This window comes from Plecotus auritus (assembly GCF_963455305.1).
Source record: "Plecotus auritus genome assembly, chromosome: 3".
Lineage (NCBI taxonomy): Eukaryota > Metazoa > Chordata > Mammalia > Chiroptera > Vespertilionidae > Plecotus > Plecotus auritus.
The window spans coordinates 87,750,891-87,775,278 of record NC_137772.1 but is presented as its reverse complement, the minus strand read 5'-3'; the positions used below and the strand labels follow the sequence as shown (position 1 = coordinate 87,775,278).

The 24,388-nt window shown below is 41.7% G+C and overlaps 1 protein-coding gene across 3 annotated transcripts in view; it reads right to left on the bottom strand.

The window, feature by feature from the left end:
• Positions 1–24,388, bottom strand: part of DGKH (diacylglycerol kinase eta) — a gene marked incomplete at both ends in the record, with an annotated part of 230,839 nt that overhangs the window by 101,795 nt on the left and 104,656 nt on the right. For all 3 annotated transcript variants that reach the window (XM_080659388.1, XM_080659389.1, XM_080659390.1), the window contains 2 exons: positions 1,924–2,004; positions 5,209–5,319. In XM_080659388.1, the coding sequence (XP_080515514.1) occupies positions 1,924–2,004; positions 5,209–5,319 (192 nt within the window). The remainder of the gene's footprint in view (positions 1–1,923; positions 2,005–5,208; positions 5,320–24,388) is intronic.

Here is a 24,388-nt window from a genome sequence, read left to right as displayed (position 1 = left end):
CCGTTTCAATTCTCATTTCTATAGAAGCTACTCCCAACTCTACTAAACTCTTACTCATGACAGGTTACCTTGTCTTCAATTTCACTAAGAAAATAGTCATATTGGGTTCGAAATATATGAACTTCCTGCCCATACCTACTTCCATAAAACTTTCTGTCTCCTGTCTGATGCTAACCTCTTACCCTGTGATGGTTCCTTTGCTCTCCACTTACTCAGCAATCATCTCCATCAGTTCTTCACTCTCTCTCCTGAAGCTTCAACTTTTGATTCTAACAACTCTTTCCTCTCTTCATTCAGACATGCTCAAAACCCATTTTAAAAACAAAGCAAAAGAACAACAAAACCAAAACACTCTCTTCAAGCCTGACCATTCTTCTAGCTCTCCTTGTTTTCCTTTAAGAGCCAGCCCAGTTTTTAGGAAATTAACCTACCCTGGCTCCCTCTGCCTTTCCATGCTGCATTCTCGGGGCAGCCTGATGCATGCCAGACTCCACAAAACTATTTACATCAATGTGACCAAATGACCTTCAAGCTAACAAATTCAACAAGCAGTTTTCATTTCTTCTTTGACTTGACCTCTCAACCGTATTTGATGTTTAGCAACTTCCGTCTTGAAACTCTCTTCCACTGGCTTTTTATAACATCACTGCCTCCTGATGCTCCTTCTAGACTTCAGAATGCTCTCTCTCAGTCTTTATTGGTCAAACCTTAAATTTTAACATTTTCCCAGGATTCTATTCTTGGCTTTCCTCTTCTCAAACTAAACTCTCCCTAGGGAAGGGGGAGGGAGAAGGGGAAGGCCTATTTACACCATGCGTTATCCCACATACCCATAAATCAGTAAGACGAAATCTGAACTCATGTGCTTCCTCCCCCACCCCCAGCCCTACCAGTGCTTACCTCCATCATGGCCCTGCTTCGTACTTACTTACCTGTCTGTCCTCCCTGCCCTGGCCTGCCTGGGGGATGGACACACACTGCTGTCGGCAGTGGTGGCTCCCTAGAGCGGGGATTGGGAGTGTGAGTGAGGACAACTACATAACGAGAGCAATGCATCTTAGAGGCACTAAAAGGAACCCCAGATGAACTTCACTGAACTATAAGGGAAGTGATAGTATGTATTTATTTAATTATCTATCCATCCGTCCATCTCTGAAGCTCTTGTGCTTATTAACACAAGAGCCTGCACATAGTACTAAATGCAGGGTACTCAATTCCTTTCTTTGAATCAAAAAAGTAGAAGAAGAATGGGATATCTGAGATAGGATTTGAAGAACTGATAGATTTTCAACAGGTGCAGATGGAGGAGGAATCATGTAAGTCAGAAGGAATAGGAAAAGCATAGGCACAGACAAAAATGCTGGACTGGCAGGGTGTATGAAGTCAAATATTACCACCAACACGAGATACTGAGGCATGATTTTATAAGACTTTAAAATGGAGCTGGAGATGCAGCTTGGCAGGCGATGGCAAGCCACTGAAGTGTTTTAAACAATGGGATTTGCAATTGGAAAGGAAAATAATTAAATGAACAGAGGACACCTCTTAAATAGCTACTAAATGAATTACCTAAGTGAGAAGAAATGAAGGCCTGAACTACAGCAACTAGAGTAAAAGTAGAAGGGGAACATATTATTTTTGAGATTGAAGGTGAAAACCAAAATTTTTGAATATTTAAGATCGATTAAATTAGTTGAAGCATTAATTTTAAAGGAGGTGGAAAATTTAAATCACTAACATTACAAGCATGAATGGTGTTGGGTGTTAGAGTATTCAATGTACTTAATCAAGCTTATTGTGTTAGCAAAGAGCTCCAACAAGTATAGGCTGACATACAGTTGGTAATTGAAAAGGGCATTCTTTATATGTTAGGAAAGGTCATTTATAATTTCAGAGTAGGGAGTTAGCAAAATATAATCATACCGTGAAACTGTTGTTAGCATTTTTTGTGCTTGCTTCAGCTACACTGGCATCTGAGAGGTCAACTTCATCAAATATCAGAGACTGTTAATGAAAAAGAACACAAACATATTATGAAAACCGAACTCAATGCTCCTCAGTAAGTTTTTTACTATCAGGTCGTGACCATGAGGCTATGTCAGGAATCAGGAATAGAAAATAAAGAAAAATTTAAGTCAGTGATACTTTGTGAGTAAAGTCACAAAGTACAACACATAAATCCCAAACTGAAAAGGACTTCAAAGAACTTCAGGACACTGTTTTGATGCAAAATGTTCTGTGCTCTCTGGAAGCATAATTCATGGGGAATCTACTAAATGCAACACACACACACACACACACACACACACACACACACACACACACACACACGACACTATCTTTAAACCTTGTAAGAACTTTGCCAGGAAGGCAGAGGCAACGTTGTTCCCAAATTTGCTAAGTGAGAAAGAAAAAACTAGTCTTGCCTCAGATCATGGTGAGTTACTGAACTTTCTGAATCTTACATTCCTCATTTATAAATGTGTTCAAATGAAATGAGAATGTGCTCTGCAAACATAAGATGATGTTTCTTTAATACTCTTAAAAGTAGTTTTAAGAAAAAAAGTGTCAATGGTAAAAACGCCATAGAAACAAAATCTTTAAAAATGTACAATTTAGCCCTGGACGGATGTCTCAATTGGCTGGAGCGTCATCCAGTACAACAAAAAAGGTTGGGGGTGTGATCTCTAGTCAGGGAGCATATGGGAGGCAACCAATCGATGTTTTTCTCTCACATCGATGTTATTCCCCCCTCACCCCCTTCTAAAATCAATAAAAACATATCTTCAGGTGAGCATTTTAAAAAATATATACAATTTAGAAATTTAGAAATTCTAATAAATAAATGTACCCTTCCCACTTAGTCATTTGGTCATTGTTCATACTCATCATTGTTCTTCCAGCAAGGCAGTACAACAATGCTTCTCTACAAGTGCAGAAAGGGGGGAGGGGGGTCCCTTCTCTGACAGCTTCCACTGCCCCCCAAGATCTCCAGGGGGTTATGCTTCAATCCAACCAATCTGACTACAAGACTTGTTCCCTGACTGAAAATAATTTATAACCTAGCACAGGCGATAAAATAGACACAACTAATTTTAATGTAAGATAGACTATTACAATGGAAGAGATGAGATACTGCAAAATGCTCTGGAAGATCACAGATGACTTCTCCAACAAAGAACACTTAAATTCTTTCTCTTGTGACTAATGAAATAAAGGCTATTTGAGGGGGATCTTAAAGATAACAGGGAATTTTGTCAAGTGGAGACAGAGGGAAGGTCACTGTAGATGGGAGACCAAGTGTAAGGCTGAGAATGGCTGGTCAGTGCAGCCTAGAGATATAGGTGAAGTCAGGATGGAGCCAGACCAGAAACAAGACTACACATAACAACTTTTAAAACAAGACTGTTTTATTGGGTTATTTTTACAGCTGCATAAACTAAGATTTAGGTTTTGTTTGTTGATTTGTTTTTACTTCCTGGTATATAATGTTACTAATTACATCAGGAACTTAAGTTCTTTAATATGGAAATAATAACTCAATTGGCACAGTAATAAGAAATCTTAATGTTTATTTTTTAAAGAATCCTAAAATTGCCGAAACCGGTTTGGCTCAGTGGATAGAGCGTCGGCCTGCGGACTGAAGGGTCCTGGGTTCGATTCCGGTCAAGGGCATGTACCTTGGTTGCGGGCACATCCCCAGTGGGAGGTGTGCAGGAGGCAGCTGATCGATGTTTCTCTCTCATCGATGTTTCTAGCTCTCTATCCCTCTCCCTTCCTCTCTGTAAAATATCAATAAAATATATTTAAAAAAAAAAAAAAACAAAGAATCCTAAAATATCAGATCTAAATGGAAACAATCATTACAATTTTTTTTTTGTTCAAAACTACATCACTCTTACTTTATTCAACTGTTATATAAAACCTAGAGGCTCAGTACATGAAAATTCATGCACTGGAGGGGGGGAGGGGCGTTTCCTCAGCCTGGCCTGCCCCCTCTCACAGTCCAGGACCCCTCAGGGGCAGGAGGCAACCCGGCAATCAGGGGAAGGTGACGCCCCCATCACACCTCTGCTGCTGCCACTGCCAGCAGCGCAAGCCTCAGCCAGCCCTGGTTACCTGCGCCTCGGGTAGCCCTTGGTGGCTGGGCAGCCGACATCCGAGGCTTGCCTGTGCCTCAGGCCAGCCCTGGGTGGCTGGGGGGCTGAGGAGACTGCGGGACTCTGGAGGCAGGCGCGTGGGGCGGGCCCGGGCGTGACACATGCCTGCCACCCCAGTGGGGCTAAGGAGACTGGGCGCCGCCATCTTTGAGGGCATATTCCCTCCTTATTGGCTGTGGGCGCTGCCATCTTTGTGAGGACATGACGGTCAATTAGCATATTCCCTCTTTATTAGATAGGATTATTTAAAGTCTTACTTTTATTTCACTATGATTTTTATTTTTAAAGAATTTTAAATATATTTTTTAATGATTTCAGAAAGGAAGGGAGAGATAGAAACATCAATGATGAGAGAAAATCATTGACCAGCTGCCTCCTGCACACCGCTGGGGACCGAGCCCACAACCCTGGCAAATGCCCTGACCAGGAATCAAACTGCGTCTTCCTGGTTCATAGGTTGATGCTCAACCAGAGCCACACCAGCCAGGCCATGATTTTTATTCCTAACCTCTAGTATAATGAGTGATTATTTTGTGTGCCACGCACTATGTAAGCACTCATGTCTATTATGTCATTTAGCTGCCTCTCATGATCATGTGCGTCCACAGCACTGCACTGGAATATGCTGGAACTGGGATGGGAACTCTGATTCATCACAAGTATAGCAATGCTCTCACTCACGGTCAGGAAAATATTTGTAATGTAAAAAACTAGCAAGGAAGGGGAGAAAATCCAAAATTCTGAGTTTATTCTATCTAATAAAGTTACATTTAATATTTTATTTAATTGGAAGGAAAAAAGACCGGAAGGAAGAAATGAAGGAGGGAGGGAGGAAGCAGGAACGTAGGGAGGAAAGGAAAGGTACACGCCATGAAACTGACTCAAATAGGCTCCCTTGGGATTTGGTCCAAGATAGGTCACATTTATATTGAATTCATATAAGAGCATAAAGGCTAGAGTGAGCCCCAAGACAAAAACAGTTTAGAGAACCAAATTTTAAATCCACCCACAACCTCAGGTGCTTGCAACTAGTATTCTCTCAAATTACCTTTGAGTCCTTTGCATAATAAAGTGTACGGCCTCGAAGCTTGAAGTATCGCTTTTTCCACCTTTGGAAAGAACTGGTTTGCTTCAACAGTTGTCCCTCTTTAATACTGGTCTGGGGAGAAGGAAAAGCACAATGACATGATTAAAATGAAATCCAAAATCAAATAAAATTCACGATTAATGACACACTATCATTAATATTTTAAATATTGCTTTCCATGTCCCACAAATTTCGTGAGAGAATATTTTCTTCTCCTTTTTGTTCGACCAAGGGAGCACATGTGCAAAGTCCCAAAGAGCAACGGTAACTGGCCCCGTTCCCTGACCTCCAAGTAGGCACAAACAGTCTGAAGGGCACAAGCACACAAACTAATCCTCGCAATACAGTGAGATGCACATGATGACTTGCATGTAGTCAGTATTTAATAAATGGTGAAAAGGGTAGAGACGTGGGATAATGTAATGATTTTAAAAGGCATGGGCTTTGCATCCCTGACTATTTTTAAAACTGAAAATTTGTACTTCTTTCACCTTTTTTACCCCTCCCTTCTGCCCTGCTCCCATCTGGCAGTGATCATGAATATAGTCAATAATCTATATATATAAAAGCCTAATATGCAAAGTGTCCCCTAGGGAGTTTGACCGATCGGGAGTTTGATCGCTTGCTATGATGTGTGCTGACCAACAGGGGGCAGTGAGGAATGAAGGAAGGCCCTGGCTGGCAGCCAGCAGTCGCCAGGGACCCTACCCATGCACGAATTTCGTGCACTAGGCCTCTAGTATTATAATAACTACATATGGTGTCAGATGGATACTAGACTTATTAGGGATCACTTTGTAAGTTATATAAATCTCTCATCACTATGTTGTACACCTGAAACTAAGGTAATATTGTATGTCAACTATAATTTTTAAAAAAAAAGAAGAAAAAGCAGGGGCTCTGGAGCCAAAAATCTTGTGTTCAACTCCTGGTGCCACCACTTAGTAGCTGGATGATCTTAAACAAATTAATAAACTTCCTTATGTCTTCATCCATCTACAAAATGGGATAACTTCTGGGGTTGTTGTGAGGAATAAATTAAGAACACGTAAAGGACTTATTGCACAACACACAGCAAGTGGTCATTAAATAGCATCCAGCTAGTGACATGTTACTGTAACAAACACACGTTCAAAGCACTGTGCATGGCAGTCCAGAGAAGGAAGCATCAGCTCTGTTCAGAGGGATCCAAAGTCCTCTCTGGGGAGTTTATCAGAATGACAAGGGATGAAGAAGGGTGTTTCAGGTGTGTGCAAAATTAGAAAGGTTTAAAACATCATGGATATTTGGGAGATCTTCAAAAAGCTTTCAGTTACAAATGCAAGGAAGAGCTTATAAGGGGAAGCAGCAGATGTGGCTGGAAGAGGTAGGCAGGGGCTCTGTAACCCCGGGCCAGACCCTGTGCTAAGTGCTTTATGTATCCAAGTTCATTTCATCATCACCAACAAAATGCTTGGAACCCCTCCAACCTCATCTAGTATCTCCCTTACACTCGGTCCCCTCCACCCGCAGGGTGCCTTGCTTTTAGGTGGCATGCATTCTCCTCCCTTAGGTCTGGATACTACCTGCTCCCTCTGCCTGGACTGCTCTCCCCTCAGATATCCATCTGCCCAACTCCCTCACCTCCTCAGTGAGACCCACCTCAATGACCGCCAGTTTAACCCAGCAACATGCTCTCTGTATCTCCCCATCTTGGTCTTACTCCCCCACACAAAGTACTATCTTCTAATGTATCATGTAATTTACATATTTATTGTGTTTATTGTGCTACCCCTATTAGAAGGTCCTTGAGTTTATTATACATAATAAAATTAAATTTAATGTTTCATTTCAATTGGAAGTAAAAAAAAAAAAAAAAGAAAGAAAGGAAGGAAGAAAGCAGGAAACTACACTTATAGCAAAATAAACTTACAGCCTTGTTATGAGATTATCCTCAGGAGACAGGTCATAGGACTAACTCTAATAGATCCCCTTGGATGGGGTCCAAGATGGATCACATTTATAACGAATTCACAGAAGAGCAGTAAGGATATCATGAGCCTCTAAGACAAAAACAGCTTATAGAAACAGAATTAAATTCATCCCATTGGATTGCACACTGACATATCTCAAGTGCCAGTTCATATACAGCAGGTACCAAGATTAAATCCATACCTATTTGAGTGAAGAGTTTACTCCCAACCTATGCACTACAGTGTCTTTTATTATCAACAAGACAGAAAACATTGAGAAAAGTTTGTTGTCACCAATAAGGTAGCTAAATTAAATTAATGTTTACCTTCGATTTCAGATTTTCTCTATAGCCTGCTCTAAGACTGTCCTCTAGGAATTGCTGAGAGATCCCTAAAATTTAACGGTAACAAAATACTTTTGAAACTCTAGTACCAAAGAGCTTGATTTGGACGCCAACAGACAAACTTCCAGACTGGCTCTGCCACACACTAGCTATGACCTGGGCAAGTTACCCCAGCTCTCTGTGCCCATTTCCTCTCCTAAAATATGGGAATAATAATACCAGCCTCACAAGCTTGTTGCACCTAATTTAATTACAAGATGATGCCTGGAGACCACTTACACTGTCTGGGTTACAGAAAACATCCAATAAATGGCAGAAAGTGTTATTATGGTGATATCATTATGCTATTAACTTCAGAGAGTATTTGCCAGGCCAGAATAATAAGAGCTTCTTGGAAGAAGAGAATGTGTTCAAAGGCCACTGTGAGGGCAAATAATAGCTGGAGCAGGAGGAGAGTGTCAAGAGACAAAGCTAAGGGAGACAAGAGCCAGGAGCTGCTGGCTTTTTATTCTAAGTGCAAAAAGCAAGCAAAATGCTTGCAGCAGGAGGGTGAGAATGGGGAAATGGGTGCGAAAGGCAGTGGGGGCCAGGTGGGAGGCTGCAGCCATAGTCCAAGGCAGCGATCCCAAATAAGTTCTAGCAACACTGACATGGACAGGAGTAGAACAATTTGCGATGTTATTTTGGAGGCAGACTCTGCTGAAGTTACTGACAGGCATGAAGGACAGGAGAGAAAAGAACCAAGGGAGCTCTCGGCCTTTGGCTTGGGGAACTAGGTGCAAAAGACTGCGGGAGAACGGGTACTGGGAAGACTGCTGTGAGCTTCATTCCTGCACTGCTCTAGCATCTAATGTTACACTGGGTAGAGAGTTTATAATTCTTAAACCCAAACACAAAGTATTGAAATGCTGTAAAATATAAATTATCCAAAGAACAAGCTATTTGGAGATTCAAATTACAGAAGCGAGTGCATTGTGATTTTTGTAAAATTCTATTTAAGGCAATGAGGAAGAAAATTTAATGTTTGGTCTATTTGTGTTCAATAAGCACTGTTTTAAGAAAACATAAATAACCTACTTCGTTCTCTACATGGTTACTAGAATAATTCTCTACAACAAAAAGCTGATTGTATTATGTATTCATCAGTTCCCTACTGCCTACAGCATAATGTCCAAACTTCTGTATGTACCACAGAAGGCCCCTACATAATGCTCTCCAACCTCATCACAGGCCCCTTCCCATTCTCCTCCCTCTGCCCTAAAAGTTCTCTTACTCTGCCCTGTCTTGAACGCTCCCATTAACTTCAACTCTGATCCAGTGCCACTGCCCCTGTGAAAGCTTCTCTGACCCCCTAGGAAGAAGTGACCACTCCCACTTTTGTTTCTCTAAGACGCCCTTATCCTAACCATGTAACAGCACCTCCGACACGACACTGAATGGCACAAGTTTACATGTCTGTGATCCCACTATGCTGTGACATTCTTAAGAGTAAAGACTGCATTCTATATATTTTAATAACATTGCCCAGCTAACACAGCTGACACCCTAGGGCAGCCGTGGGCAAACTACGGCCCGCGGGCCAGATCCGGCTGTTCTATCCTGTTCTCTTGCTCTCCCCTCCGCTCCTTTACTTTGAATTTATATTAGTTCACACAAACACTCCATCCATGCTTTTGTTCCGGCCCTCTGGTCCAGTTTAAGAACCCATTGTGGCCCTCGAGTCAAAAAGTTTGCCCACCCCTGCCCTAGGGCCTTCATAAATATTGAAATGAACTTTCAGTTAAAGAGTGAAATGGTATGTAAGGTAACTTTGTATTTTAACAGAATGAAAAAACTAGAAAACAGGAAATAGTGGCTGGAAATTATTTTATGGTTTCTAGCATTCAGCAGGTCTGAGCCTCTTTTCACATGTATAAAAACAAGCAGATACTATGCACAAAGGTGTATGTGCCTCTTGGTAAATGCAGACGGACAGAAAAATATCTATCCTGATTTTAAGAATATTGCTAATTTAGAGATGATCCTTACATAATCACTTTCAAAGGAAATAATTTGTTTTTTTTTTATATATAATTTTATGTTCTTCAAATATCGCATAAACCATGGATTAACCTGCAATGTGTGAGGCTGTGGGGAATACAAAGATGATTAAGATACAGTCCTCATCTTCATGAATTCACAAATTTTTCTATGTTGTAACATACACAGTTAATTTTAAATTCTTGAAGAGAAGAAGAAAACATTCTGAGGCTGGCCTGCCTTCCTGTAAGAGATGTGATTTAAAAGATTTAAATAGGAGGCAATTATTCTCATGAGTTAATCCTCAAAATAAACTTCTGTTTACATATGGCTATCTAAAAAAACACTTTTTATAAAAGAAGCATAACAAAAAATGATTTATTTGCAACAGCTTTATCAAATCTTCTATATATATATAAAAGTCTAATATGCTAAGTGTCTGTCTGACCGGTAGCTATGACATGCACTGACCACCAGGGGGCAGACACTCAATGTAGGAGCTGCTGAGCTGCAGTGACTTGGCAGCAGTGGTTCTCAGGTGATGCACCCCAAAACCAGAGAGGAGGGAGCCTGATTCCTCATGGGGCCGTGTGATTCCACCTTCGGCAGTGGGTTATGTTGTTGCTGGGGCCCTGAATCTGGTTTACTGCACACTTGTTGGCCCTGAATCTGGTTTACTGCACACTTGTTGGTCCTGAATCTGGTTTACTGCACACTTGTGTTTGCGTTCCACACCCTGTATGACAGCAACTTTGCAAAGTGCCCTCTCGCACTCTGGGACCTCTCACGGGATGTTGGAGAGCTGGTTTCAGCCTGATCCCTGCATGCCAGGCCAAGGGACCCCACTTGTTGGAGGGACCCTGCTCACTTCGCAGACACCCTTTGAGCCATGGTGCCACCCCAGGTGCAGCAGCCGGGGCGGGACCGCGAGAAGTTGGTTCCAGGGCGTGTGCGGCCCATCTCGCCCAGTCCCACCCTGCCAGCCACCTTCTAATTAATTTCCTTTCAATGTGCACGAATCTGTGCACCGGGTCACTAGTATAATCGTAAGTGTGGTTCACAGAAAAACAAAAGTGGCTCCAAAAATCTCAAAATCATGAGTATACTAAGTGATAAAACAAGGACTCATTCTTTAAAATCATAGTATTTATTACATTCATTATTAATGTTCAATTTGAATAACAAATTGAAGTTAGTAACAAGTATAAGAAAGTTATCGGAGTTATAATTACAAGTCTATTAAAATTAAATATTAGATTTATTAATTCTATTTTGCTCACAATCTCTAAGGTAAGGGAAAAACTCTCCCCTCCCTCAAAAAAGGGCTTAGCAACATTTACATTTAACTGCCATTTAGTCATATAATGTGGTTACGTGACTCACAAAAAATCAGGTAAGCCATATAGACTTCAATGTAAACTGATAATCCAGTTTCCAAACATTAAAACGAAAAGTGAAGATGGCTTTGAAAAAATTTTTCAATAAAATAAGCTTTAAGTTGAAAGATCATGTATGCAGCTGGCTTTCTGAGGCTGTTTTTAGTCCAATGTCTTACAGCCATGGAATTGCTCATTTCACACCCTTGCTCAGAACACACAAAGTAATTTCTCTTCTGAATTAAACATACCCGGGTGCCCTAGGATTCCACCTAAACTTTCAGAAACACTTCAATGTCACAAGTTGAAGTCACTTAGATGGAACACTACTTTCCCGTCCTGAGGAGAATGAAACTCTACAAACAGACATACAGCGAGGCTTCTATAAAGCTAAGAATCTTTGAAAAATCAGTTACTGCCTGATTTATCTGATAAATGTGCATTTCATATGTTGGCTATTTTCGGCCATCAAAGAGGTATGGTGAGAAGCTCGATATGATGAAGTAGAAATGCCGGTGATGACTCGTCTTTTACAGATGCCTTCAAAAATTCCAGAAGAACCCCTCATTCATCCTAGCATTATTTCAACATGACCCCTTAACTTCTTTTCCACAGAATAGGAATGGAATCTTGTGATGGGAGATGTGAGTTGCTATGGATTGAGTGTTTGTATTCACCCACAATTAAAATCCTAGCCCTAGCCGGGTGGCTCAATTGGTTGGAGTGTCATCCTGTACACCAAAAGGTGAAAAGGTGGCGGGTTTAATTCCCAGTCATGGCACATACCTAGGTTTCAGGTTCAATCCATGGTCTGTCTCTCTCCCTCTCTCCCCCCTCCCTTCCTTCCTCTTTTCCTCTCTCTCTCAAATCAATGAACGAGATTTAAAAAAGTAATCCTGAAGCCTAGTTTGATGATTTGAGGAGGTAGGGCCTTTGGGAGGTGATTAGGTCATGAGCAAGAGCCCTCATGAATAGAATTACTGTCTCATAAGAGACCCAGAGAGTTCTCCCGCCCCTTCGTCACCTGAGAACACAGCTAGAAGATGGCTATCTATGAACCAGGAAGCAAGTCCTCACCAGACACCAAGTCTGCCAGTGCCTTGATCATGGACTTCCTAGTCTCCCAAACTATGAGAAATAAATATTTGTTGTCTAAGCCACCCAGTTTATGGTATTTTTGTTAGAGCAGTCTGCACAGACTAAGACATGGACCAAGGGAGTTTTTACCACTCTATATTATATATATATATATATATATATATGATATATATATAATATAATATATATATATATCTCCTACCTCTTTTAACTATGGTCTACACCATCTTCCCAAACAGAGAATTTTTCTCTGCCATATACATTTCCTAATCCATTTTGTCAAGTAAGCTCCAGTAAAGCTGTCTTGCTTTCCTGGGCATCTGTACAAAATTTTAACATCATGAGTCTACTTCCCATTCTTCAATGGTAAGCCTCTTCAGTTTTACAGACTAAAGTGAACCTGTATATCACTGTGTTGTGATATATGGGACAATGGATATGAAAGAATAAATGGTGTGGTGCAGTATTATCATCAACATTCGTCCCCATAATAAGCATTATTTATTTATGATAGATATTCCAATGTTTCTTTCCAACAAGTCAATATAATGATAGAAAGTATAAAAGAATTAGACCTGACTCCTAAAAAGAGCCCCAGGTTGGGTTCCACATCTGGCTCCACCATTTTCTAGCTTTGTGACTTCAAACAAATAAAAACATCTATGAACCTAAGTTTCACCATCTGAAAGGTGAGGATAAACATCACCTGCCCTGTATTCCTCAGAGTTGTTAGTATAAAGCAAAATATGTGTAAATATCTTTCATAAACTCCCAAATGCCATATAAATATGAAGTACCATAAGTAAGGGACTCTTTTAGCAGGTTGTACTTTTGGGAGAAGGTGTAAATGGGATTGATACAAGTTAAAAAAAAGAGAGAACATTTCTGAACAATGGCCCAAAGTTTACATTTAGAGAAATTGTCAAACAAAGACCATGTACAACCCCATAGAGTATACAGTCCTGAAATGTGTCAAGTTTTCTAAATACTAAACACAAGAACAGAAATCAATCATGACATTGCATATAATATAATAATGGATCAGGGTTTGCAACTGCTCTATATTATTATTTTACTTCTAGAATATCATCTTGTTTACCAGTGAGAATTAGAAAGTAATAACGCCACTTGAAAGCCACTGGCACTTGAAAATTCAATTAGCCCCAAACTAATATATCTATTCCCCAACTAGTCTGCGAGCTCCAAGGGAACAGGGCCTGCCCACCTTCGTCATCACTGCAGCCCCAGCACTTGTCACAGTTCCCAGCTCAGAGGACAGCTCTTAATAATTATTCACTGACAAATGAATGAATGATATGAAGACTGACATTCAAATAAAGCAGTTAAAATGCCATTTGGGGAATCTTGAACTGTACATGATCTTAAGAGCCTGGGCAGGAACTCAACAGCATTCTGAGAACTGGACTCAGACCAGCTTATTCTGTGGCCATCTCTTTCTCACTTGCAGAAAATATAACCATTTAGCTGTTGATTATTCTGCTTTTTTCCCCTCCAAATGGAAGGCCACACTGCTTTTATTCACTACCATTTCATCATTATAAAGGGAGGTCATCTATCTCATCAGCATTAATGTTGTACTCAGGTGGTATGTAAGGCAGATATACCTATGCAATGTGGAAATCAACTAGTATAGTATGTATAACAAATTTTCTATCTTTCCATGATTTCTCCAACAGTTGAACTTACATAATTTGGCTTGAAAGGTGGTCAAACACAAACGACACAGATCCGCATATAATCTTGTCTTCACACAAGTTTGCTATTAAATGTATTATGTCTCCCTATTATTATAACACTAGAGGCCCGGTGCACAGATTCGTGCACTGGTGGGGTCCTTTGTCCTGGTTGCATCCTCTCGCAATCTGGGACCCCTCGAGGGATGTCAGACTGCCAGTTTCGGCTCAATCCCTGCAGACCAGACCAAGGGACCACACCAGTGTACGAGTCCGTACACCAGGCCTCTAGTATGCATATAAATCTTTGATTAATCTCTTCCCGCCCTCCCCCCCACTCCTTCCCTCTGAGATTCATCAGTCTGTTCCATGTTTCCATGCCTGTGCATTGCGCGTCTGCCCCCTGGGATCATTGTGCGTCATAGCTACTGGTTGGACAGTCGATTAGGCTTTTATATATATAGATTTTTATTAGCTTTTCTATATATTTGTGTTTGATTATAAAACAAAAACTATTTCTCTCCACAAACATACCTGAACACATAGGAGTGATTATTGTCTCTCATCTTGTGGCTTTGCAAGTTGGCCATTTGATCTCATTCTGATTCAGTCTCTCAACCTCTTTTATCAGCCACCTGTTAAATTGCTTCAAACCTGGCTTTTCTTTCACCCTCCAAAACTTCCCATTAGTTCCTCTTGATTCCAGGCCCTTTGGCTTTATGCCTTGTATCCTTCTTTCCCCTTCTGAATTTTGTCCCACCATGAATTTCTTAAAATAAAATTTGAGCCCAGCCAGGTGTAGCTCAGCGGTTGAGCTTCAACCCAGGAATTAAGAGGTCACGGGTTCGATTCACAGTCAGAACACATGCCCAGGTTGCGGGCTCAATCCCCAGTGGGGGCGGGGGCATTCAGGAAGCAGCTCATCAATGATTCTCTTTCATCATTGATGTTTCTGTCTCTCTCTTCCTCTCCCTCCTCTCTGAAATCAATAAAATTATATTTTTAAAAAAATCAAATTTGAGCTCTTCATTGAAATGAATACATATATTACATTAAGCTTTAGTAAATACATCAATTGTTCTAAAATCTGGCTAGTCATCTGAACCACGTGGAAAACTTGATAGACATTAACAGCCTCAGTTCAACTGGGAGGTTTTGATTCAGCACGTCTAGTGTACGGCATAGGAACCTATACATATTAAAATCTCTTTTAGTGATTGTAACTGTCACCCAGGCTTAATAAACACTTTAATAAATAACATTAAGTATAATATTTTTTTTAAATGAACAAGTATAATAATTTGTATTAAGTGCTTTAAAAAATAATTCAGCACTTTTGGAATGTTATTTTTTATTCACCTTTAATTGGTACTAATTGGTTAACCATTTGGTCTTATCTGCCTTTGAGCATTTAAAAAATTTGGTAAGAATTTTCCTAAAATATATCACTACAAACTTAAAATGTTCCTCTCCGTGGGTGGAGCCCCACTAATCTGCCACTCCTATGCTCTCTCCATGCCCATTGGCTCTTCTCGGGGGGTGAGGGTGGTAATTTGCTCATGCTCTTCCCTTTTTCTTCTTGAGAGCTAGGTGCCCATAAGAAACCAGGCTCTTCTCAACTATCATTTACAGAAAAAAAGCAGATTTGATTTGCAGAAGACCAGAATAAACTTGTGAATGAGGGAATGAAGACATTGGATTTATACGGAACATGATCGTGTACCAGGAAATGTGGGGAGAGGGTTAGGTAAAGTACAGTAGCCCTCGCTGCTTCTTCCCCTTCCTTAATATGTCTCCCGCCCAGATCACCACCCAAAGCCTGTGCTGGCACCGGCCTAACCCAGCCGAGACAGCAAATGCTGGCAGAGGAATCACAGTGGGAGCAATGACAGGGTGTTTCAGACGGGAGCCCGAAGACACTGCAGTACTAGTAAAAGAGGGATACCACAGCTTATAGAATAATGGAGATGAGGGGTTTCTGGAACCAGTTTTAATAATAATGCAATAAAGCGGTTCTGGTGCTTTGTCATTTACATCATAAAACATGTCCCCTTTTATAAACTGCTATTTGAAGAAGTTTTGTACATCTGAATAATCAGAGGATATATGTGGCAAGGCACTTCTAAAAGGTAATCCAGACCTGACCAGCTTGAGTCTCCCCCATTCTGAGTAACTCTAAGGAGTTCCACGGCTCCATGAAAGATAGTCCAAAAACTACACGGCAAGATGGTTACATGGATTTCTTTAATATTCACATAACAATCTTGGAGTTTCATATTCTAAAAGTTTATGAAATCATTTTATTTGTTTTTATTCATACACAACCACTATTGTTTGTTTTTTTAAAAAAATTCAGAAGTAATTGTTTACTTTTATATGTAATACACACACACTTTTACATGTTACACACACACACACGCACATACATGCACACACACACACACACAGTGTTCAGGGTGTGTATGTTGAGAAAAAATGTAGTCTGGTCATCCGTCCTGCACCGGCAGCTCTGCCCTCTAATATTGTGCAAACCAGTGCTTGTTAAGTCAAGTGAAAAATAATACTCTGAAAATGGGTCTATGGTTCTGCAGCTTTTCATCCTGCATATTTCACCACAACTCCTAGGACTTCTCTGCTGTCAAAAAGGAAAAATTCAACCTGTCAAACAATGCCTACATAGCTGCAGCAGCACGCACACGCCCTGAGAAGTGAGAAACCATCAGGTCCACTCCTCAAGAAATCAAGGGATATGCAATAAGGAAACAATGAAGGAGCTGCAGTTTCCCCAGGCCTAGTGAAGTGTTCTGACACCACTGAATGTATTCAAAGTAACTTCACCATTTTTCTTGAAATACTATAAACTCTAATATTTGGAACCCACATTTAAATATAAATTAATGCATTCTAAAGCAAAATCATGGAGATTACCCAATATATTCGAATTGCCCTCTATATCAATAAACCATCTAATGATGGCTAAAGTGCTTTGTACCTTATACTGGTTTGTAATTCTCTTGAGAAAAGCTATAGAAACTGTAGTCTTTTTTTTTTTTTTAATATTTTATTGATTTTTATAGAGAGGAAGGGAGAGGGATAGAGAGTTAGAAACATCGATGAGAGAGAAACATCGATCAGCTGCCTCCTGCACACCCCCTACTGGGGATGTGCCCGCAACCAAGGTACATGCCCTTGACTGGAATCGAACCCGGGACCCTTCAGTCCGCAGGCCGATGCTCTATCCACTGAGCCAAACCGGTCAGGGCGAAACTGTAGTCTTTTAATGTGTTAATTCCTAAGATTAACCTTTCTCCCCATTTTTCTTTATTTTTCCCCTCACCTGAGGAAATACTTTTTATTGATTTGAGAGAGAGAGAAAAAGAGAGAGAGACATCAATGTGAGAGAGAAATATCCATCAATTGCCTTTAGTATGTGCCCAACCGGGGATCAAACCCACAACCTGGGTATATGCCCTGACTAGGAATTGAACCCACCACCTTTCATTGTACAGGATGAAGCTCCAACCAACTGAGCCACACTGGCCAGGGTTCTCTCCACTTTTAATAGGTTCCTTCTTCAGGAGTTTCTAAATGTATTTTTCTAATAAGTAAATTAAAGGGATAAAAATATACAATTTTATAACATACTATACTCTTATTTAAAGGAGAAGATACAAAATGTGCATGCTGTATACACATCAGATATACTTTCCCCCTATTCCCCTCCATAAAATACAATGAACTACAGCATATTACCACAGGGTGGTAGTAGTGTTATACCTTTTCTCTCAGAGCCTGGATCATAGATGGGCCTTTCATCAGAGTAAGATGAATCCTGGCCGATCCTCGTGAGTGGCACATAGTAGCTGTGTTGCAAAGGGGCAAAAAATATATTCATCTAACTGTGAATTTACTTCTTTCCTTTATTAAACGCCCTCACTCACTTCTAAGAATAATTTATTTGCCCACACAGCCATAATGACACAATTATTTTGACATAGGGGCATTTATGTGGCCTAAAATAAACCACTAAACATTATCTTTCTTTTCTTAAAAGTAGAAACTAATGTGCAAAACAGACGTCATGCCAGCTGAGTCTCACGTTACTCCCGCTGCTCCCAATCCCAGACTGCAGTTCTTGGCTGAGGGAGGAGTTGGCATGTGGGGTATGGCCAAGGACGTGATGGGATGGGTGAAGCTCAGGCTCTGGCAGACTAACCACATATAACCAGGAGTCACATATTTATCACATATACAGGGTACCCCCCAAAATGTACACACACTTTAACAGCTGACAAGCTCAAGTTTGAAAACAAAATGTATTTTAATAAATACGGACTTTATAATTATTCCAAGTGTGTGTATACATTTTGGGGAAGACACCCTATATTTATCTCATTATGGCTCTTAACCATTCTTTGCAAAATACCTGCTTATTTTCTGAAATTTAAACTGTATCCTCAATAATCTACCTCTCAAATTCTCTGGTTCTTCCCAAGAGTGATTATCTGGGTCCCAACTGCATAGGAAATGCTTAGTTAGATTTCTACCAATTCTTAGGTAGGTAGGTAAGTAGACACGGATATTTATATTTAATATTACACACTGTACTCTAATGATGGTTTTGATGGGCAGGACTGGTACCCCTAAAAGGATAACCCACTTCTAGTAGATTTTTTAAAAAACAATTAATTGCTCTCAGAAATGAGTAAAATGAAATGTGACTATTCTCTGTGATAAGAACAGGGCAGAGAAAAGGTCAGAGAGGGTGGCTGTACAAGTTACTTAGTAAAATTGCAGTGCACACATGCATACCTTGTACCAATGGTTCCACACTCTGGTCATGACAGAATGTTCCTTTATCTGGGTCCTCCCCATCATCTGTTTATTCCTCCTGAGATCTCCCCTGCCCTACTCTCTCCCCTACCAGAAACACTGAACTCCTCCCTCCCTTTAGCTACTTCTGTACAGAATTCATACTTCCTCTTTGCACTGCACTACAGTCATCTGTTTACATGGTGCTGAGCCCTGGGTACAACCCATGCCTCCATGGCTGACTAGATGGTAAAGACCTTAACCTTCCTGTGCCTGAGTTTCCTCTCCTGTACGTGGATAATAGTAATAACTAACTAACTCGCAGGGGTGTTGTGAGGACTAAATGAGTCAACGCATATAAAGCACTGACAGCAGTTCCCAACATAACACTCAGTAGATATTAGCCTTTCTTAGCTCCTCTTGTTCCTGCCCTCCGTTAGGCAGTCAACTTCCCACAGGCAGGACCGTGTTGACTTCATCTTTGTATTCCTACCACAAAGCACCATGCCCATCATCTCAGTGGTACCTATCATGTGTTTGTTAAACTAAACTGAACTTTTCCCTCTGTCTTCCATCTCCAATTGTTCCCTCTCCACCCATGCTTTCCCCTTGGCATATCTGATCTTAAAAAGTAATAACTTTTTTCACCTCTCGATTGCATCCCAGGTCACAATACATGCCTTCTCTGTGACTATAAAACTCCTTAAAAAAAAAAAAAAGAATATTCTTGTTGCTCCTTCCCTTTTGTTTAGTCTGACTACCCGCTTTCACTCTTCCTTCAAGAAAACAGCTTTTTGGCTATTTCCAATTATATCCTCCCTGCCAAATCTCCCTGGGTGAACTTATCCTTCACACTGTTCCAATTAATCCTCTAAGTATACACATAACTCCAGAAATCTATATTTATTCTCATTTTTCACTCAAGCCTCATTTACAACTGCTTACTTGACATCTCCACACTCATCTGAAACCCAACAGGTACATGTCATTTCATGTATACACTAAGTGGCCAGATTATTATGATCTCTGAACGCATAATCATCTGGCCACTCAGTATATATATTAGAGGCCTGGTGCATGAATTCACGCATGTGTGGGGTCCAGCCGGCGGTTGGCTGGCCTGCCTGCGGGTCGAACTCCTGGTAGAGGGGACAGTTTGCACATTAGCCTTTTACTATATAGGATATACACTGAGTGGCCAGATTATTATGCGTTCAGAGATCATAATAATCTGGCCACTCAGTGTATATGTCTTAGTATAACAGGAAAAACAAACAAACACACACACATTGATTGGGTTCAGGAAACCTAGATTCAAATTCTGAAACTTCCATTAAAAATGACCCAACACTGAGTAAAAGTCACTTACCCTATCTGGAATTCAAAATGAAGTCAGCACCATCCCACGGCTACTCTGCTCCTCCTTCCTGGGACCGTCTGTTAACAGCAGCATCATTTTCCTAAGCACATAATCCCCAAAATTCCAAACTATCTTTTGTTCACCCTTGCCCCTAAATTCTTTAATCTTCCATCAGAATGTTCTTAAAACCTGGTCTTCCTTTCTGCTTCTACTGCCAATGCCCCAATTCTAATAACTTCATTATTTCTGACCTAGACTTGGTAAATTACCTCCTGTGAAAAAAATGAGGACTAGCACAGAAGGAAGAACTCTCCTGCTGAAGACCAGAGCTGGATCAGCTAGCCTGACTGCCACCAACATTAATCCTACATTTGAAAGTTATTGCTTCTCATTTAACTTTGGTCCAAGTGTGGAAAACTACTCTTAAAAGCCCATGACAAAGTGGAGGCAAAACAGAACACTCAAAGAAGTCTTTAACAAAGGTCAGCAATAAGAAAAGGAATGAAACACGGAGAGGACCAGGCTAGACATTTGGACAAAATACCTCTTGTCCTCCTGGCCTACAGCCCAAAGAGGGACCACAGAACCCTCTGTCGTGGCTCCCCCAACAGGTACACACCAGGTGTTCATCTACCATCAAGAAGCATAAGCTCAGAGAGACACCACACTCAAGGTCTCCAAACCAAAACCAAGAAGCCTGAGCCTCCTGTTAGCCTGTGTAGGGCCTGTTCTCACAGTTGTTCTTCTACACACAGGGATGCTGGCCGACTCTGGCAGGCCTCACCTGAACATTGCTCCCTGTGCTTCATAAAAGAAAATCACAACATAAACATGAAAAAGACATATACCAAACTAGTCCCTCCCCCTGATTAATTCTCTACACTCCCTCCTTCCAGAATGATTTCCTTACAATGCAAGTGCTCATCCTATCACTTCCCCGTTCAAAATCTTTTTTTTTTTTTCATTAACCTCGGGATTAAACAAAATATCTGCATTTATGGCCCTAGACCAAGCATGTCAAACTCACAGCCCGTGGACCACATGCAGCCCACAATGAATATTCTTGTGGCCCAGCCAATATAACGGTATATAAGAAACATTTTAATAAAAATTTCATAACTTAATTTTTATAATGTCCTGTTATCCATAACTAAAGGCCCAGTGCATGAAATTTGTGCATGGGGGGGTGGTCCCCTCAGCCCAGCCTGAACCCTCTCCAATCTGGGACCCCTCGGGGGATGTCCGACTGCCGGTCTAGACCGTGAGTCAGATATCCCTCTCACAATGCTGGACCACTGCTCCTAATTGCTTACCTGCCTGCCTTGCCTGGTCGCCCCTAACTGCCCCCTCACTGCCGGCCTGATCGCCCCTCAATGCCTCTGCGTGCCAGCCTGATTGCCCCTAAATGTCCCCCCCTGCCAGCCTGGTCACCCCTAAATGCCCCCCCTGCCAGCCTAATTGCCCCCAACTGCCCTCCTTGCCAGCCTGGTTGCCCCCAACTGCACCCCCCCGCCCCCAACGGCCTGGTTGCTCCCAACTGCCCCCGCTGCCAGCCTGGTCACCCCCAACAGCCCCCCTGCTGGCCTGGTCGCCCCAACTGCCCCCCCTGCCAGCCTGGTTACCCCTCACAGGCCCCCCCTGCCGCCAGCCTGGTCACCCCACGCAGCCTGCTGTTCAGACGTTTGGTCATCCCTCACTAACCCCCCTGCCGGCCTGGTCGATCCACGCAGTCTGCTTGTTCAGTCCTTTGGTCATCCCTTGGGCCAGCCCTGGGCAGCTGGGCAGCCACCATCCGAGGCTTGCCTTAACCTCAGCTGGCCCTGGGCGGCTGGGGGACTGAGAGGACTGGGCGCCGCCATCTTGTGGCTGTGGGTGCCGCCATCTTTGAGGACAGGGCAGTCAATTAGCATATTCCCTCCTTATTGGCTGTGGGTGCTGCCATCTTTGACGGCAGGGCAGTCAATTAGCATATTCCCTCCTTATTGGCTGTGGACGCCGCCATCTTTGTGATGGCATGAGGGTTAATTAGCATGTTCCCTTTTTATTAGATAGGATTATTAATAACAAACAACATTCACTAATGACTGATTACTATAATCATGTTGTATTCATTTCCCTTACATACCTTATGAGCAAGCACACCATTTCTCTCCACTAATACTAGCAGCAAATATTTTAGCAGCCAATTGCCACGTCATTAGTTTTGGACTGACTTATATGGTGTGTGCAACAGGAAATATTTCACTTGCGGAGGACAAGAAAAATAGGTTTATTTGTGTTATGCTTATTAATTTGTGCAGTTATTCAGTGTCTGGTAAGTTAATGTTCAAGAAAATTTAATTTTTATTAAAATGTTCTATTATATTGTTAACAATTACTCATTTATTTCAGCCCTTTGTATTCAGCATGTCTCTATCAAAATACGCCTGTTTTGGTTTTTTAATTTTATTTTTTTCTTTATTGATTAAGGTATTACATATGTGTCCTTATCACCCCCATTGCCCTCCCACCCCCCACTCATGCCCTCACCCCCCTGCTGTCTGTGTCCATTGGTTAGGCTTATATGCATGCATACAAGTCCTTTGGTTGATCTCTCCCCCACCCCTCCTCTCCTCTACCTTCCCTCTGAGGTTTGATGGTCTGATCGATGCTTCTCTATCTCTGGATCTGTTTTTGTTCATCAGTTTATGTTGTTCATTATATTCCATAAATGAATGAGATCATGTGATATTTATCTTTCTCTGACTGGCTTATTTCGCTTAGCATAATGCTCTCCAGTTCCATCCATGCTGTTGCAAATGGTAAGAATTCCTTCTTTTTTTACCACAGTGTAGTATTCCACTGTGTAGATATACCACAGTTTTTTAAGCCACTCATCTGGTGACGGGCACTTAGGCTGTTTCCAAATCTTAGCTATTGTAAACTGTGCTGCTATGAACATAGGAGTACATATATATCCTTTCTGATTGGTGTTTCTAGTTTCTTGGGATATATTCCTAGAAGTGCAATCACTGGGTCAGATGGGAGTTCCATTTTTAGTTTTTTGAGGAAACTTCATACTGTTCTTCACAGTGGCTGCACCAGTCTGCATTCCCACCAGGAGTGCACAAGGGTTCCTTTTTCTCTGCATCATCACCAGCACTTGTTGTTTGTTGATTTGTTGATGATAGCCATTCTGACAGGTGTGAGATGGTATCTCATTGTCGTTTTGATTTGCATCTCTCGGATGATTAGTGACTTTGAACATGTTTTCATATGTCTCTTGGCCTTCCTTATGTCTTCTTTCAAAAAGTATCTATTTGGAGAAACCAAGATGGCGGCATAGATAAACACCTAAACTGCTGCCTCACACAACAATTTCAAAACTACAACTAAAAGACAAAACGTCTATCACCCAGAACCACGGGAAAGCTGGCTGAGTGGAAGTTCTACAACTAGAAGGAAAGAGAAAAGAGCATTGAGACGTGCACAAGCGCTGAAAAGCTGAGGTATGGAGGCACGCAAATCAGGCTGGCGGCGGGTGTCTGGGTACACTGCTTCTTTCAACCCGAAGGGAGACAAGCTCCAGATTACTCTGAATTCCAGTTTCTGGGGAGATACTGGGGACCCAAACTCCTACGGGGAGAAGATGGATTGTCTGCCATTGGGTCGGAAAGTGAGGGTGACTTTCTTGCAGAGGTGTGCCCAGCAATCATTGTTTACTGCGCTGGGACACGAGACATGGGGACTTGGAAACGCGGAAATGCAAAGACAGCTGACTGGCAGCCATTGCTGTTTGCCACGCCCTAGCCTAGTGACTCCCTGAGATCCCGCCCCGCACAATCTACAAACCAATCCAAGCTCCACGCAGTGGCTTTTGCATATAAATGGCCTGCCCTATCGCAGCTTAAGCAAACAAACTGCAGCTCTGGTCAGACAGCTTCAAAACCTCCAAACCCCAAGCAAAGAGCAGAAAACTGTAGTTCTCACTGTACCTCTTGCTGGGTGGCCTCAGACAGTAGCTGACCAGCACCCCATTGGAGATCCAGAAGCTAGTGTATCTAGTGGTCAGTGTGAGACGACACCAGATTTCAACTACTCACATCCATAAGTGACATATTCAAGAGGCAGACTCAGTGAGCACCAAAGCCCCACTGAAGCAAGTCCTGCCCCCTAAACGTGTCTCCAGAGCAGCAGTTCTTCCATTATAGACACAGTGGGTTCTCACAGCCAATTGGTCTGGAGGCTAATTCCTTCTAGTAATACCAACAACAATCAAGACTTAACTACAACAAGGCTGTATAAACAGTCCACAAAGGGGTGCACCAAGAGTGTCCACCTCAGGTAACTGGGAGGCCGACCCAATGGCCCATATAGGACACCTAGCACACAAAGCCACCCTACCAACTCAGGGAAGCAGCCAAGATGTGGAGACAAAGAAACAGATCACAAACGAAAGAAATGGAGGAAAACAAACAACTGGATATAGAGTTCAAAACCAAGGTTA